General features: G+C 45.0%; 1 protein-coding gene across 1 annotated transcript in view; it reads left to right on the top strand.

The window, feature by feature from the left end:
* The window catches only part of LOC126190973 (sodium- and chloride-dependent glycine transporter 1-like), a 139618-nt gene that overhangs the window by 33465 nt on the left and 87757 nt on the right, over positions 1–18396 (top strand). The window contains exon 3 of the mRNA XM_049931642.1: positions 14654–14780. Coding sequence (XP_049787599.1) covers positions 14654–14780 — 127 coding nt within the window. The remainder of the gene's footprint in view (positions 1–14653; positions 14781–18396) is intronic.

The raw sequence follows: 18396 nt of genomic DNA on the forward strand, positions 1-18396 counted from the left end.
CTTGGAGATTGAATATTATCCGCGATTATATACCTTTGTACTAGATGTCAATGACGATTTATATTCGTGTTTGAATTGTATGTCACATTATTAACGTAAAAAATACATTATTTGAGTTGCAACAAAATCTTTCCTTTGCTAACCACGTGCCTATTAGTAGTTAGTGGCTTTAGTAGTTAGCATCTTTTATTTGGCTGGCGGTATTTACGCTCGCTGTATTGCAGTAGTTCGCGTGATGAAGATTTTTGTGAGGTAAGCGCTTAATGAAATGTATAGGTTATTGTTAAGATTTCTTTTTAGTAAGGACCATTCTTTTGAATTAATTATTTGAAGTTTTTTTTTTTTAGCAGTCAGATTGTGTTGCGCTAGAATATTGTGGGTCAGTGTTGACATGGTACGAAAAAGTAAAGAGAAAGAGTTAAGTTTTACTCAGCTGTTTCAGAGTCAAATAACGTAGAAGTTTCATCTTCTCAGTCATTCTGCAACTTAGGTACCGACACACTCATTTAAATAAAGAAGTTTCAAGTTCTTAGAGACAAGTGCCATGTATGGACAAGCACTGTCCTGTTGAATGGCACCACGGTATTACCACATAAGACATGACACATGAGTGCGCAGGATGTTTGTGAGGCGCCGCTGTACCATTAGAGTTTCCTCAATCCTTACCTGCCGTGTCCTGAAGTCATTCTCAATGGCTCTCGGCACCATGATGCCAAGAGTAACGGCTCTGTGCCTCTACAAACATTGGAAGAATGGGACCACTCCTCAGGTCATTGACATGCTCCCAACAGCGGTTATTCGAGGTAGTGCAGAACTGCGATACCTCGCGGAACGCAGTCCAGCGCTATTCATCAGCAGTCCACGCTGCTCGATCACGGCACCAATCCTCATGTGCTGTTAACGGCAGCTTACCCATGGGCCGGTAATCCCCTAGTCCCGCTGGTGCTCGCCTTCGACCAATGGTGAGTAGTGACATGGCAAAATGTCCCAGCGAGTCCACTACTTGTTCTCGGGTGGCACAGATATGAAGGGGTTACAACGTACTTTGTGCAAAATGTGGCGATTCTCCATTATGGTGGTCAGACGTGGTCGACCAGAACTTTGAAGATGAGTATGCCTCCTCTCACGTTCGCATGCAGTCCAACATTGCGTCAGTAGAACCTTCGAAAACCCCACAAATCTTAATATTGGAAGATTCGACAAGCCCGTCCAATGGAATCCACAATCTGGCCGCTTTCAAAATCTGTCATTTGCTGATCACGCTGGCTCACAAGAGTTCGCAGCATCTCCGTGTCCTTCACAGAGATCACTCAACCTCTGATGCTATTCACGATCCTTACATACATTAATACGCCGGGTAACAACACTAAACACGCATGTTTTTGCTTGATTAACTCTTTCTTTCACATTTGGCATAGTATCAATCAGTTTCTCAACAGTTGTATACGACTTTTTCAGATCCATAGAAAACTAAGAGGGGAATGGAACACGCCTGAACCACGCTTGTTTTGCTGATGACCATGTATTTTTTTCCTCTATTCTATATAACCTTTTACGACTAAGGGAAGAACCTAAACGAGCGAGTTTATAACAGGTCTCAAAATTAATTACAGTAACAGTAAAACAACGTATAAGTAACGTAAGAGAGCAGACTTGCGCGTCAGGAATTCATTTCAATAAAATCCTCCTGACTGCAAACATAATAAACTACCAAAGTTATTGCTGATCCTGTAGGCAACAGTCACCCTGAAGAAGAGAGCCTGCAGTAACAGCTGAAACTCTGGTTGTTTTATCACGTATGAAGTGGTCACATAGCCAGAAGGGTTTTATTGAAATATAAGCAACACCTCAAAACGAAAACTGTACACATTAACAATGCAGTCGTTGAACTAGTACAGTATTTTTTTTTAATTTAGGGTAGCGGAAGAAAATGACTGGATGAATTGCAAAAGATATAAACAGAAGAATTTTTCTGTAGAGAAATGGAGATGTTTATATTGGGAACTACAACGATAGGTGGGCAGTCAAACAAAAGGATCAGGGGACAAACTGGAGTGAAGTACGTTATGATGCCTGTAATGGTAGTGCAATGATGGGTCTGACATGTAGCCATACGAATGGACAGAGGAACATCTCCACTGGATTCTAAGTGATAAGAAAAGAAAGAACAACGGTCTAATGGAAAGTGTGTACTTGCCACTGGTAAACACACAGGTGTAACACGAACGTTTATAGCAGATCTTCATGCAGATGATGATGTGAAAATGTTGAAGAAGCCTTTATCCAACAGAGTATGTAAATGGCTGACGATGAAAACCAAGTACAGGCTGCGTAAGTTAAGAGCATGTGTATCAAGATATCCAAATGGGAATGATCCACTCGCAACATCTCCACGACAGTGTCTGTGAAACAGAAATGGAATCAAAACACAGTTCGATTTCGTCATCGGCTTCATGAATATTCTTGCTTTGCGGAGGAACGAAGTTAAAGGAACGCCATAAGGTAAGCACAGAGTAGCACTGAAAACTGGAAAAATTTGATACAATTAGAAAAAAGAAAGTAACGATACAAAATGTTATCTAATGTTCAAAATATGTTGCGCAGGCTACATAAACATCATTTACTGATATACTTTTTAACTGATCAATTGTAAAATTGAAAGGAGAAGAAATGTTTCTGTCTTGATGCATTGCTGCATCGGAAATACTAGCCGTACAAGTTGTAGTTTGCGAAAGGTTGCGTGTACAGGGGGTATGTGGGCCTAACCCCAAAGGAGAGTCAAAGCAGTTTTCACCTGGTTCCTCCCTAGAACGTCAGGAGAAGTATTGCTTACCTCGTCTCTTCTATCGCTGTCTCGTTTTCCCCATTTGATTTCTTCTCCATTGGTCGTGACTCCTAAGGTGCAATCAGTAGGTTGTGAATTTCCGAACAGTGTTTGGGAATACTAGTAGATTCTACAATACAGTCCCCACATATGGTTTTCACGTCATTTTTTAATTCAAACTAAAACGAGGAAAATACATATTCACAATGAACCCTAACTGAGAGCCAGTTTGAAAGCATTCACTTCAGTAACGATCTGGGGATCTGATTATAACTTTTCGACCACAATGATATTCACAAATTAATATACAATATCTGTTTCTAGGTGTCGTCAGCGGTAATTGTTGCACTAGTCAGCATAAAATTTCAAATTACTTTCTTAAATGAGAATTAACACTCACGATTCATACATGTTCACAATCTCGATAGCAGTACTAGACTGCAGATAAACGTTTCTCCGGGCAAAGTTAAACATTAACTCACATTTAATTTTTGAAAATTGAAATTCTCCCAGTGAGAGTAAACAGGGAGAGGAGGGGGGGGGGGGGAGGAGAGCTGGGTGATACTTAACCTTGGAGCTGATTTGCTTGGACACAATGCTCCCAGAGTCGAAAGCCACTTACATCAGTACTCGAGCAATACAGGAAAAGACATACAGTATTGGAATATTTCTTTCGGTAAAACAATACCTCAGGATAGTTAATTCCAGAACAGTACAATTAAAACTCGTCCGTTAGGAAAAACATTTAATTTAAATGGTTTGTATTAAATTTCCCAACTCCAACAAGTTCGAGCCAATTACTCTTTTTCAAAGAACTGAAGTCCTCTAATTCCGAAGATCTGACTCAACTTTAACGCCATGTAACCTTGCAAATTATTTTGTTATAATTCTGTATCCCAAAAGGTCATTTACGGCCAGTTGAAGAGTAATTAATCATTGATAGAAAACCTCATGATATTAAGTAAGCAGCCGTGACTCTCCAATTAAACAGTCAAATTAAAAATTTAAAGCAAATAACACAGCCTTAAGCAAGCGGCCGTTACTAATTACCAGCTAATAAGCAAAAATTCTTTAACCAACGGTGGCTGTAACCGATCAGTAAAAGAAACAATCAGATCACGTATTTAATAGCAAAATAACAAAACATTACACAAATGACCCGTACTGCTCAGTAGCTAACTTATTTTCAATACAAGGCGAAGTCTCCTGAGAGAACGCCCAAGAACAGCTAGTAGTATGTCCATTAATAAGCAAATATTTCTTGAACACAGACTATCGTAGCTGGCCAGTGCAAGAAACAATTAAATCCAACATTCCCAAGAAATATAACATAGCATTAACCAAGAGGTATTCATACACGGCACGCCATACTTTCAAACAGCTTACACACAGTGAAACGGGCAGCTCTACGTCATATTTTTCAATTGCCCCACACTGTACAAGATAACTTCAGAAGCTGAGCAAATCACAGAAAACACTATAACAGACAGAAAAACGATGCAGTTAGATTCAGCATAATTCACATTGCCGGTCTGCCACACATTCGCCTTCGCGCTTCCCTCCCCTTCGCAGTCCACAGTAGAATTAAGTCTTATACCCAGAGCAAGAGAGCAAGGTTACGCTGAGCTGAGCGAAAGTCAAGGAACCTTTTATAAAGTTCGGGAATGCTCACCGTAGCTGCACAGGCAAGGCGTGCCCAGAGCCACATCACAGCCTTTTTCACAACCTCGGCACCAAACCCGGAGCCACAGCCACAAGCCCTGCGCTAACAGAGCTCCTCGACGTGCCACAAGGGCTTCCGTTGACAGCGGCCACCCGTGTCGCCCCGCGCTGTCCTAGCTGCGGGCGTGTACACAACACCGATCCCCAAAGCTCGTACGTTCGCAGCTTGCCCTCGATCCACTCCAGCATCCCGTCACCGTCCATGAAATCTCACTTCCAACGTTAGACTGGCTTCCGCGGCTCGTGTCCTCTAGCCTGGAGCCATGTGCCAATATTTTTGCCTGTCTCAGTGTCTGTGTCAATAGGAGAGGCGTTGCGGGGCTTGTCAGGCTGTTAGCAAAGGGACTCGAGTCGATTTCTGCTGCCATAGTCCATTAACGCCAAATATCGCCGCACTGTCTAACATACACGTTCCTCGTACGTCCCACATTTGTTTTTGCAGTTATTTCACGCGGTGTTCCTTGTCCGTTAGCACTGGCAACTCGACGCAAACGCCGCGCTGCTCTCGGTCGTTAAGCGAAGGCTATCGGCCGCTGCTTTGTCCGGGGTGAGAAGTAATGCCTGAAATTTGGTATTGTCGACACGCTCTCGACACTGTGAATCTCGGAATATAGAGTCTCCTAACGATTTCCGAAGTGGAACGTCCCATGCGTCTAGCTCCAACTACCAATCCCCGTTCAAAGTCTCTTAATTCCTGTCGTGCCGCCGTAATCACATCTGAAACCGTTTGGCACGAACCGCCTGAGTGCAAACGACAGCTCCGCCGAAGCACCGCTCTTTTATATCTTGCGTATGTGCGTATCGCTGTTCCCTGATTTTTCGCCACCTCAGTGTATAAAAGGATGTGTTATGGAACGTTCGTAAACAGACTGGTAAGCTAGTTGGGAGCTATATGGTGGGACGAATGTGAAAAATACACGGTTTTTAAAGAAGTGTCACATATTCCTACAAGAGATAACGCTGGCCAAAATTGGAAGAAGAGTTCGTACAGGGTGTTTCAAAAATGATCGGTATATTTGAAACGGCAATAAAAACTAAACGAGCAGCGATAGAAATACACCATTTGTTGCAACATGCTTGGGACAACAGTACATTTTCAGGCGGACAAACTTTCGAAATTACAGTAGTTACATTTTTCAACAACAGATGGCGCTGCAAGTGATGTGAAAGATATAGAAGACAACGCAGTCTGTGGGTGCGCCATTCTGTACGTCGTCTTTCTGCTGTAAGCGTGTGCTGTTCACAACGTGCAAGTGTGCTGTAGACAACATGGTTTATTCCTTAGAACAGAGGATTTTTCTGGTGTTGGAATTCCACCGCCTAGAACACAGTGTTGTTGCAACAAGACGAAGTTTTCAACGGAGGTTTAATGTAACCAAAGGACCGAAAAGCGATACAATAAAGGATCTGTTTGAAAAATTTCAACGGACTGGGAACGTGACGGATGAACGTGCTGGAAAGGTAGGGCGACCGCGTACGGCAACCACAGAGGGCAACGCGCAGCTAGTGCAGCAGGTGATCCAACAGCGGCCTCGGGTTTCCGTTCGCCGTGTTGCAGCTGCAGTCCAAATGACGCCAACGTCCACGTATCGTCTCATGCGCCAGAGTTTACACCTCTATCCATACAAAATTCAAATGCGGCAACCCCTCAGCGCTGCACGAGAGACATTCGCTAACGATATAGTGCACAGGATTGATGACGGCGATATGTATGTGGGCAGCATTTGGTTTACTGACGAAGCTTATTTTTACCTAGACGGCTTCGTCAATAAACAGAACTGGCGCATATGGGGAACCGAAAAGCCCCACGTTGCAGTCCCATCGTCCCTGCATCCTCAAAAAGTACTGGTCTGGGCCGCCATTTCTTCCAAAGGAATCATTGGCCCATTTTTCAGATCCGAAACGATTACTGCATCACGCTATCTGGACATTCTTCGTGAATTTGTGGCGGTACAAACTGCCTTAGGCGACACTGCGAACACCTCGTGGTTTATGCAAAATGGTGCCCGGCCACATCGCACGGCCGACGTCTTTAATTTCCTGAATGAATATTTTGATGATCGTGTGATTGCTTTGGGCTATCCGAAACATACAGGAGGCGGCGTGGATTGGCCTCCCTATTCGCCAGACATGAACCCCTGTGACTTCTTTCTGTGGGGACACTTGAAAGACCAGGTGTACCGCCAGAATCCAGAAACAATTGAACAGCTGAAGCAGTACATCTCATCTGCATGTGAAGCCATTCCGCCAGACACGTTGTCAAAGGTTTCGGGTAATTTCATTCAGAGACTACGCCATATTATTGCTACGCATGGTGGATATGTGGAAAATATCGTACTATAGAGTTTCCCAGACCGCAGCGCCATCTGTTGTTGAAAATTGTAACTACTGTAATTTCGAAAGTTTGTCTGCCTGAAAATGTACTGTTGTCCCAAGCATATTGCAACAAACGGTGTATTTCTATCGCTGCTCGTTTAGTTTTTATTGCCGTTTCAAATATACCGGTCATTTTTGAAACACCCTGTATAATGATATGTTCAATAGCTCACCCCCAACTCTTGAGATATGGGCCATACTGTCCTATCATTCCCATCTCTCTGTTACGTAGAAGCAGGCATTAAAGGCAGTGCTACATCTGGTTACCACGCATCCTGACACAATCTTAAGTTCTTCTTCACTGTGAATCACGCTCTCTTTCAAATACATCCGCCTCCATTCTAATTACGTCACATGAATTTTTTTCAAATACAATTTATTAGTGGTAAAACTATAATATTTCAACATAATACAGACGTATTTATATCAAGTAGCACACAAAGATGTCTTTTGTTTTCGGCACATTGTGTCAGGTTTTTTAATCAGAGTAATTAGCATTTTTTTTTCTTTTGTAAGCAAGAGCTACAGCATCACTACCAGCAATTTGAGTATCACCTTTACTATCATATTATTACGAGGGTCGTCCACAAAGTAAGTTCAGTTTCTATTTCTATCCGCGGCAGCGCTACGATCGCAGTTCCGAGCATGCGCGGCAATTACTCTGACTCAAGCAGAAGACATGTACGCCATTTGCAGATCGCTGCTGCTGACGTGTGCTTTGTAGCGCTTCGTTATAACGTCAGCCGTAATCGTGCCGCAGCGTGTAAAATCAGATCTGTGATTCGTTTCCTAAATGCAAAGAAAGTTAAACCAAAGGAAATTCATCGGCAAATCTGCGAGGTTTACGAACAAAATGTTATGAGTGATTCAATGGTTAGAAGATGGGTCAGACTTTTCAATGAAGGACTTGATCAAGTGCATGATGAAGAACGAAGTGGACGCCCGTCTGTGGTTACTGACGGGACGCGCTTGGTCATCCTCCGTACAGTCCGGACCTCGCTCCTTGCGACTTTCATCTCTTCTTACTCCTAAAATCTGTCCTTGGTGGTCAACACTTCAACGATGATGACGAGCTAAATGAACATGTTACCACGTGGTTGAATACACAGGTGGTAACCTTCTATGAAGAAGGCGTACAAAAACTTGTGCCACGCCATGACAAGTGCCTACAAAATTTCGGAAGCTATGTAGAAAAGTAGTTTAACAGATGTAGATTTTTGTACAATAAATATTTTTGGTGTATCTGTACACGTTTGTTTTATTTAACCAAACGGAACTTACTCTGTGGACATACCTCGTATTATTAGCACTAGCAGTAGTAGTATTACCCTGGGCGCCTCACACCCGCCTGCTGTGTTCGTGTCCTCGATTAAGTACGTTAAATTCAAAAGGTTACATAAGAATTTTTCGCCCTTTGGTGCCTGCAAATTAAACACGATGTTTTGTTGCTCAAGGAAAATAAATCTTCTTCAATCATAGAAGGTTAAAATATTACATATCTAAAGAAATACACTCTAAGTGTTAAAAAAAATCGACACACCACGGAGGAATTATCTGAACGGGACGGAAATCGGTAGATGTGATGTACATGTAGAGACAAACAAATGATTACAATTTCAGAAAAAACTTGATGATTTACTCGACAGATAGAGCTTTACAAATTGAGCAAGTCAGCAGCGTATCGGTCCACCTCCGGTCATTACGCAAGCAGTCATTCGGTTTAGCACTGATTGAGAGATGTTGGATGCCCTCCCGAGGGATATCGTGTCAAATTCTGTCCAATTGTCGCTTTAGATCGTCAAAATCCCGAACTGGTTGGAGGCCCTGCCCATAACCTTCTCAATTATGGAGAGATGCTGCGACCTTGCTGGCCAAGGTAATAAGGTTCGGCGGGCACGATGATAAGCAGTACAATATAATCGACGTATAGCTGTACTGTAAGCGGGTGAGAAGCAAACGATTCCTGCTACGAAATGCAACGACACCCAGACCATCAATCATGGTAGCATGGGCGCCACATAAATAGACTCCTTGTCAAAAACAGTGAAGCGCCCAAAAGATACACTCCTGGAAATTGAAATAAGAACACCGTGAATTCATTGTCCCAGGAAGGGGAATCTTTATTGACACATTCCTGGGGTCAGATACATCACATGATCACACTGACAGAACCACAGGCACATAGACACAGGCAACAGAGCACGCACAATGTCGGCACTAGTACAGTGTATATCCACCTTTCGCAGCAATGCAGGCTGCTATTCTCCCATGGAGACGATCGTAGAGATGCTGGATGTAGTCCTGTGGAACGGCTTGCCATGCCATTTCCACCTGGCGCCTCAGTTGGACCAGCGTTCGTGCTGGACGTGCAGACCGCGTGAGACGACGCTTCATCCAGGCCCAAACATGCTCAATGGGGGACAGATCCGGAGATCTTGCTGGCCAGGGTAGTTGACTTACACCTTCTAGAGCACGTTGGGTGGCACGGGATACATGCGGACGTGCATTGTCCTGTTGGAACAGCAAGTTCCCTTGCCGGTCTAGGAATGGTAGAACGATGGGTTCGATGACGGTTTGGAGGTACCGTGCACTATTCAGTGTCCCCTCGACGATCACCAGTGGTGTACGGCCAGTGTAGGAGATCGCTCCCCACACCATGATGCCGGGTGTTGGCCCTGTGTGCCTCGGTCGTATGCAGTCCTGATTGTGGCGCTCACCTGCACGGCGCCAAACACGCATACGACCATCATTGGCACCAAGGCAGAAGCGACTCTCATCGCTGAAGACGACACGTCTCCATTCGTCCCTCCATTCACGCCTGTCGCGACACCACTGGACGCGGGCTGCACGATGTTGGGGCGTGAGCGGAAGACGGCCTAACGGTGTGCGGGACCGTAGCCCAGCTTCATGGAGACGGTTGCGAATGGTCCTCGCCGATACCCCAGGAGCAACAGTGTCCCTAATTTGCTGGGAAGTGGCGGTGCGGTCCCCTACGGCACTGCGTAGGATCCTACGGTCTTGGCGTGCATCCGTGCGTCGCTGCGGTCCGGTCCCAGGTCGACGGGCACGTGCACCTTCCGCCGACCACTGGCGACAACATCGATGTACTGTGGAGACCTCACGCCCCACGTGTTGAGCAATTCGGCGGTACGTCCACCCGGCCTCCCGCATGCCCACTATACGCCCTCGCTCAAAGTCCGTCAACTGCACATACGGTTCACGTCCACGCTGTCGCGGCATGCTACCAGTGTTAAAGACTGCGATGGAGCTCCGTATGCCACGGCAAACTGGCTGACACTGACGGCGGCGGTGCACAAATGCAGCGCAGCTAGCGCCAATCGACGGCCAACACCGCGGTTCCTGGTGTGTCCGCTGTGCCGTGCGTGTGATCATTGCTTGTACAGCCCTCTCGCAGTGTCCGGAGCAAGTATGGTGGGTCTGACACACCGGTGTCAATGTGTTCTTTTTTCCATTTCCAGGAGTGTATATTTGGATGTCTGTGTAATTTTGTTCACACATATGCCATCGGCGGGTATGTAAATGGCAGGCAGAATGACCACCAAAGCACATTACTGTTGTTCGTGTTCAGTGTTTCTACCATGCCTGGTAGGGTGCGTGAACAGAGTCAGGTGTTGAGTGATCACTGCTAGGACACAGGGATGACACATATTCCGTTGAAGCAGCAACAGAGATTTAAAGGCGCTTCAGTGTTGACTCCATTTAGCCTGTTATCGAAGCGTGCAATAACCATATCTGTGAGACATTCGGATGTGTCAGTGGTCCGATTTTCGACAGCATGGGAAAGTAAGGGCAGACATACTCGTAGTCAAGGTTCCGATCGAACACATCTCACCAGCACAAGGGAGGATCTCCGGGTTGAGCACCAATGACATCGGAACCCATTCATACCTGCGCTTGCCATCCGAGAACAGGTAACAGACCCTGCAACACTCTGTGTCATTCCGCACTATCGGAAATGGAAACGCTGTGTGACTAGGGCGTCCCGGCGGGTAGACCGTTCGTCTGGTGCAAGTCTTTCGAGTTGACGCCACTTCGGCGACTTGCTTGTCGATGGGGATGGAATGATGATTAGGAACACCCAGTCTCTGAGCGGAGAAAATCTCCGACCCAGCAGGGAATCGAGGAATCGAACCCGGGCCGTTAGGTACGATATTCCGTCGCGCTGACCACTCAGCTACCAGGGGTGGACATTCCGCACTATTGATCGCAGACTAGCAGCAGTCAGTCAAGTGAATTGCTGTCCCATGCGTAGTCGCCAGTAACACAACACCAGCGGCTGCGCTTGGAGTGTTGCCGCGATTGGGAAGCGTGGACTGTTGACCAATGGCGACGCTTTAAGTTCAGCTATGAATTTCTGTGTTGCACTACCTCGGATCACCATCGTCGGTTAGAATGACGGCGACCTGGAGAGACGCCCCATTCTTCCAATGTTCCGGAGAAGCACACCAGCGTTACTCATTGCATAGTGGTGTCGGCAGCTGTCGGGTATGACCTCAGGTCACGTCTGGCAGAGCTTGACGGCACAACAGTACGTCACGTACGTCCTACGTACTCATGTGTTACCTCTGGTACGACAATATGGCGGTGCCATTTTTCAGCAGAACATTGCTCGTCCACACATGGCACGTTTGTCTATAAGCTGTCTGCCTGTTGTTGAAGTACTCCTGTGGCCAGCAAGCCCCCTAGATCTGGCCCAATAGAACATGTGTGGGACCAGTTCGAATGTCAGCTCCGTCCCAGTACCAGTGTCCAGTATATCAAGGACGAGTTACAACAGTAGTGGGTCAGCATACCACGGAGAAGATTCAACGTCTTTATGACGTCCTTCCAAACCGAATCGGTGCGTGCATCCAGGCCAGAGAGGATGCAATGTCATACTAATAAGATGACTCATACTGCAAAGTTCTCTGTAAATCTGACTCGCTTTTGTAATCGCTTAAACGACATCACATAACTTCTTGACCCTTTTAGTTTCATTTCGTATCCTTATCCCCTTTTGGTCGTTTGACTTTTTAGTCGGGCAGTACAAATCGCCTCCTTCCTCCAAGTCGGACCCCATATCTCGCGAATAGCAGGATATTAGATTACGCACCTGTTTTGAATCATTCTAATTGCCTTGTATGTTACGAAGATTAATGAGATCAATAAACTGTCGTGGTTCATTATCTGGTGGGCATCTTTCTCATTGACACCACTTGGGCATCTTACACGTACACTACTGGCCATTAAAATTGCTACACCACGAAGATGACGTGCTACAGACGCAAAATTTAACCGACAGGAAGAACATGCTGTGATATGCAAATGATCAGCTTTTCAGATCATTCACACAAGGTTGGCGCCGCAGGCGACACCTACAACGTGCTGACATGACGAAAGTTTCCAACCGATTTCTCATACGCAAACAACAGTTGACCGGCGTTGCCTGGTGAAACGTTGTTGTGATGCCTCGTGTAAGGAGGAGAAAAATGGCTCTGAGTACTATGGGACTTAACATCTGACGTCATCAGTCCCCTAGAACGTAGAACTACTTAAACCTAACTAACCTAAGGACATCACACACATCCATGCCCGAGGCAGGATTCGAACCTGCGACCGTTGCAGCAGCGCGGTTCCAGACTGAAGCGCCTAGAACCGCTCGGCCACCACAGCCGGCTATGTAGGAGAAATGCGTACCATCACGTTTCCGACTTTGATAAAGGTCCAATTGTAGCCTATCGCGATTGCGGTTTATCGTATCGCGACATTGCTGCTTGCGTTGGTCTAGATCCAATGACTGTTAGCAGAATATGGAATCGGTGGGTTCAGGAGGGTAATACGGAACGCCGTGCTGGATCCCAAAGGCCTCGTGTCACTAGCAGTCGGGATGACAGGCATCTTATCCGTATGGCTGTAACGGATCGTGCACCCACGTCTCGATCCCTGAGTCAACAGATGGGGACGTTTGCAAGACAACAACCATCTGCACGAACAGTTCCACGACGTTTGCAGCAGCACGGACTATCAGCTCGGAGACCATGGGTACGGTTACCCTTGACGCTGCATCACAGACAGGAGCGCCTGCGATAGTGTACTCACGACGAACCTGGGTACACGAATGGCAAAACGTCATTTTTTCGGATGAATCCAGGTTCTGTTTACAGCATCATGATGGTCGCATCTGTGTTTGGCGACATCGCGGTGAACGCACATTGGAAGCGTGTATTCGTCATCGCCATACTGGCGTATCACCCGGCGTGATGGTATGGGGTGCCGTTGGTTACACGTCTCGGTCACCTCTTGACGGCACTTTGAGCAGTGGACGCTACATTTCAGACGTGTTACGACCCGTGGCTCTACCCTTCATTCGATCCGTGCGAAACCCTACATTTCATCAGGATAATGCACGACCGCATGTTGCAGGTCCTGTACGGGCCTATCTGGATACAGAAAATGTTCGACTGCTGCCCTGGCCAGTAGATTCTCCAGATCTCTCACCAATTGAAAACGTCTCGTCAATGGAGGCCGAGCAACTGGCTCGTCACAATACGCCAGTCACTATTCTTGATGAACTGTGGTATCGTATTGAATCTGTATGGGCAGCTGTATCTGTACGCGCCATCCAAGCTCTGTATGTCTCAATCCCCAGTCGTATGAAGGCCGTTATTACGGCCAGAGGTGGTTTCTCTGGGTACTGATTTCTCAGCATCTATGCACCCGAAATGCGTGAAAATGTAATCACATGTCAGTTCTAGTATAATATATTTGCCCAATGAATGCCCGTTTATCATCTGCATTTCTTGTTGGTGTAGCAGTTTTAATGGCCAGTAGTCCCCGGTAGCTGAGTGGCGCCGGCACGGTAGCTCAGCGTGTTCGGTCAGAGAGCTGGTTGGTCTCTGTAATAAAAAACTGAAAAAACTGAGTGGAAGGAACAAGAAACGAACTTGGCCGGATGTCATGTGACGTCCGGAACGACCAAACAAAAAAAAAAAAAAAAGGTCAGCACGACAGACTGTCAACAGGTCAGCACGACAGACTGTCAACTGTCAATCCTAAGGGCCCAGGTTCGATTCCCAGCTGGGTCGGAGATTTTCTCCGCTCAGAGAGTGGGTGTTGTGTTGTCCTTATCATCATCATTTCATCCCCATCGACGCGCAAGTCGCCGAAGTAGCGTCAAATCGAAAGACTTGCACCAGGCGAACGGTCTACCCGACGGGAGGCCGTCGTCACACGACATTTATTATTTTAATGGCCAGTAGTGTATATGTTTAACTATCAACAGTGTCACATGTCCTCACTCCACGATAAACTGAATGCAGGTTTGAAGTTAAACCCAGGACCTTGACATTTTTTCTGCCTCGGTAAAGGAGGAGGTGTACAAATGTCGTGTAGCTTCTATCTTGCTTCATCCCTTCCGATTTGACTACACTTCGGTGGCTCACGTGTCATTTTGCCGTACAAGGATGAGTGGATCCTATTGCGGATGTTTTCCCCACAAAAACATCTCTGATGATCAATGGAAATCAAAGAGAAATCTCAACGTTAGCAGCTATCAATACTAAAAATTTGTGCACGTAAGTGACCTTTGACTAGTGGCGTATTTCTCATATTCTGGCGACGAATGCATTGTACATTTCACATCATGTGTATGATTAACATTAGTGTGTAATTGCAGGCGGACTGAAAAACCCTCTTTAGTGACGTTGATACAGCATTTATTCCCTGTTTCAGGCTAATGGCGAAGAGGACCGTGGTAACTGGGCTAGCAAGACAGAGTTCCTCCTCTCCTGCTTGGGATACGCCATTGGCATCGGCAACGTCTGGCGATTCCCCTACCTGTGCTACCGCAGCGGCGGAGGTAAGCAATGCCCGACAGATCTATCTTTTACGAACACTTGTTGATCACAAGTCCCATATATTATGTACAGTGCATGACCTAGTGACTTAAAACGAGAAAATTTACATACAATTTACAACTGATTCTGACACGTTTGTATCAACTGCCCCTTCACAACAAAATATCGACCAGTTTGAAAACGTACTTTTTTAATAACAACAGTTAGTGTGTCATTCTCTTGGATTACAACTTCATCTATAAAATAGAATGGCTTATCAAGAAGAAGTATTTTGAGGCTACTTCAAAGTTAATTTTGATGTTTATCAAATACTATCTGAAAAACACACGCTTCTCTTGGTCTTTATTTTCCGAAGCATTCCAGATCACTAGATAAAATTCTAGAACTTCGTAAAAATGAACATTCAAGAAAGTAATAACAATGTGCTCATTGAAGTTATTTTACTTTCGTCTTTACAAATACAACACTAGTCATGATTTTGTCACAAAATGTGTTGCGTTTCATTGAAATCAAACATCATGAGTGGTGGCATTTTACGCCAACTCATATCAGCATGCGCTGTCTGCTTCCACCTTTTCTTGTTATTCCTTCGTTTGGCAATATTGATTCTGATCTAAAGCCATACTACTTTGCCTAAGTACTCGTTTCTTGATGTGAAACACACCACAATATAGCACCACTGATGTTTGTATCTTTCTGGCTGTATATGCCTCGTGTCGTGTTTCAGCGATACGTTGTCACCCTACTCCTCTACGTTTAGTGATTACGACTTTTGTAATCGCTGTCCACAATTACAGCGCCAATTTCATTGACTTGTGCACGGAATAGACGTTCGTGTTCTCCAACTGGTTTTTTGTCGGATAAAATCAAAACTTTATGCTCATTGGATACCGTTTGATCTAGTGCTGTTTTGGACACGTGAACCAATAGATAGTTGTTATATATAATCCTCTGCAGTTCTTCAATGATTTCCCGTCTCATTTCATTTATATTTGCGTTGATCAATTTCCATTCGTTCGCCAGCAGTGAAATACAACTGCAAAAATTTATAAGATTCGTTTGGCTGTGGTAACAATGTTCCTACTCTATGACAGACTTACCCATTAATTGGAAACATAGGACTGAATTGATGATCTCCATTGCACATGGCAGTATCACCAAATGATGCCATTTGAAAGCCAACAATATGCTCTCCCATAATGCGTAGAATATTTTTTTTTCGGTTATGTAATGAAACGAATCTCGAGGAGATATTTCCAAAGCTGATAATCAAATTTTTCCATCCATGAAACAAATTCCTGGTGTTTCTCTTTTGAATTTCTTGGCACCGCAGAACAGGTGCACTTGATCCACTCTGCCTGTGACAACGTATTTGTTGTACTCTTCAGTGGAATCATAATGGAAAGCTACAGCTCTTTTCCTTCTGATTCAGAGTTCTCGTACACTAATGTACTGCTCACGCGTTCGCGATAGTTGTCTCCCACGGACTTCGTTCAACGAAATTCTACTTAGTTGATGTTGTAATCTTGTTTCTCCACAACTTTCTCTATGTCTGCTTGCTGAGTGTCTCTCTTGATATTCTTCTCTAATTCCATTTCATTGTTCATACGTTTCCTCTCAAGTAATTCATTCTCTTCCGTTATGAAGGTAAACGTGATCTCGCCCCTCATCTGTTTTATATCTTAGCTGTTCTTTATAGTTCCCTCTTTTCAATTGACGGATGGCAAGTCCCCTCCTCTTTTACGTTTCGTCGTCCCGTTAAACACGAACCATGAACCATGAACCTTGCCGTTGGTGGGGACGCTTGCGTGCGTGAGCGATACAGATAGTCCTACCGTAGGTGCAACCATAACGATGGGGTATCTGTTAACAGGCCAGACAAACGTGGGGTTCCTGAAGACGGGCAGCAGCCTTTTTAGTAGTTGCAGGGGCAACAGTCTGGATGATTGACTGATTTAGCCTTGTAACATCAACCAAAACAGCGTTGCTGTGCTGGTACTGCGAACGGCTGAAAGCAAGGGGAAACTACAGCCGTAATTTTTCCCGATGGCGTGCCGCTTTACTGTATAGTTAAATGATGATGGTGCCCTCTTGGGTAAAATATTCCGGAGGTAAAATAGTCCCCCATTTGGATCTCCGGGCGGAGACAGGAGGACGTCGTTATCAGGAGAAAGAAAACTGGTGTTCCACGGATCGGAGCGCGAAATGTCAGATCCCTTAATCGGGCAGATAGCTTAGAAAATTTAAAACGGGAAATGGATAGGTAAAAAATTAGATATAGTGGGAATTAGTGAAGTTCGGTGGCAAGAGGAACAAGGCTTCTGGTCAGGAGACTGCAGGGTTGTAGATACAAAATCAAATAGGGGTAATGCAAGAGTTGGTTTAATAATGAATAAAAAATAGGAACGCGGATAAGCTACTATGAACAGCCCAGTGAACGTATTATTCTACCAAAGATAGACACGAAGTCCACGGCTACCACAGTAGTACGAGTTTATATGCCAACTAGCTCCGCAGATGATGAAGAGACTGAAGAAATTTGTGATGCGTTAAAAGAAATGTTTCAGATAGTTAAGGGAGACGAAAATTTAATAGTCATGGGGGACTGGAATTCGACAGTACGAAGAGAAAGTAAAGTAGTAGGTGAATATGTACTGGGGGTAAGAAATGAAAGAGGAAGCTGCCTGGTAAAATTTTGCGCAGAGCATAACCTAATCATAGCTAACACTTGGTTTAAGAACCGTGAAAGAAGGCTGTATATGTGGAAGAGGCCAGGAGACACTGGAAGGTTTCAGATAGATTATATAATGGTAAGACAGAGGTTTAGGAACCAGATTTTAAATTGTAAGACATTTCCAGGGGCAGATGTGGACTCTGACCACAATTTATTGATTATGGTTCAAATGGCTCTGAGCACTATGGGACTTAACATCTGTGGTCATCAGTCCCCTAGAACTTAGAACTACTTAAACCTAACTAACCTAAGGACATCATACACATCCATGCCCGAGGCAGGATTCGAACCTGCGACCGTAGCGGTCACGCGGTTCCAGACTGACGCGCCTAGAACCGCACGGCCACATCGGCCGGCATTGATTATGAACTGTAGATTAAAACTGAATAAACTGCAAAAAGGTAGGAATTTAAGGAGATGGGACATGTATAAACAGAAAGAACCAGAGGTTGTAAAGAGTTTCAGAGAGAGCATTAGGGAACGATTGACAAGAACAGGGGAACGAAATACAGTAGAAGAAGAGTGGGTAGCTTTGAGAGATGTAATAGTGCAGGCAGCAGAGGATCAAGTAGGTAAAAATGCGAGGGCTAGAAGAAATCCTTGGGTAACAGAAGAAATACTGAATTTAATAGATGAAAGGAGTAATGCAGTAAATGAAGCAGGTGAAAAGGAATACAAATGTCTCAAAAATGAGATCAACAGGAAGTGCAAAATGGCTAAGCAGGCATGGCTAGAGGACAAATGCGAGGATGTAGCTACCTACAGGAAAATTAAAGAGAGCTTTGGAGAAAAGAGAACCATCTACATGAATATCAAGAGCTCAGAGGGAAAACCAGTCCTAAGCAAAGAAGAAAAGCAGAAAGGTGGAAGGAGTATATGGACGG

The sequence above is a fragment of the Schistocerca cancellata genome, chromosome 6 (assembly GCF_023864275.1).
Source record: "Schistocerca cancellata isolate TAMUIC-IGC-003103 chromosome 6, iqSchCanc2.1, whole genome shotgun sequence".
NCBI lineage: Eukaryota > Metazoa > Arthropoda > Insecta > Orthoptera > Acrididae > Schistocerca > Schistocerca cancellata.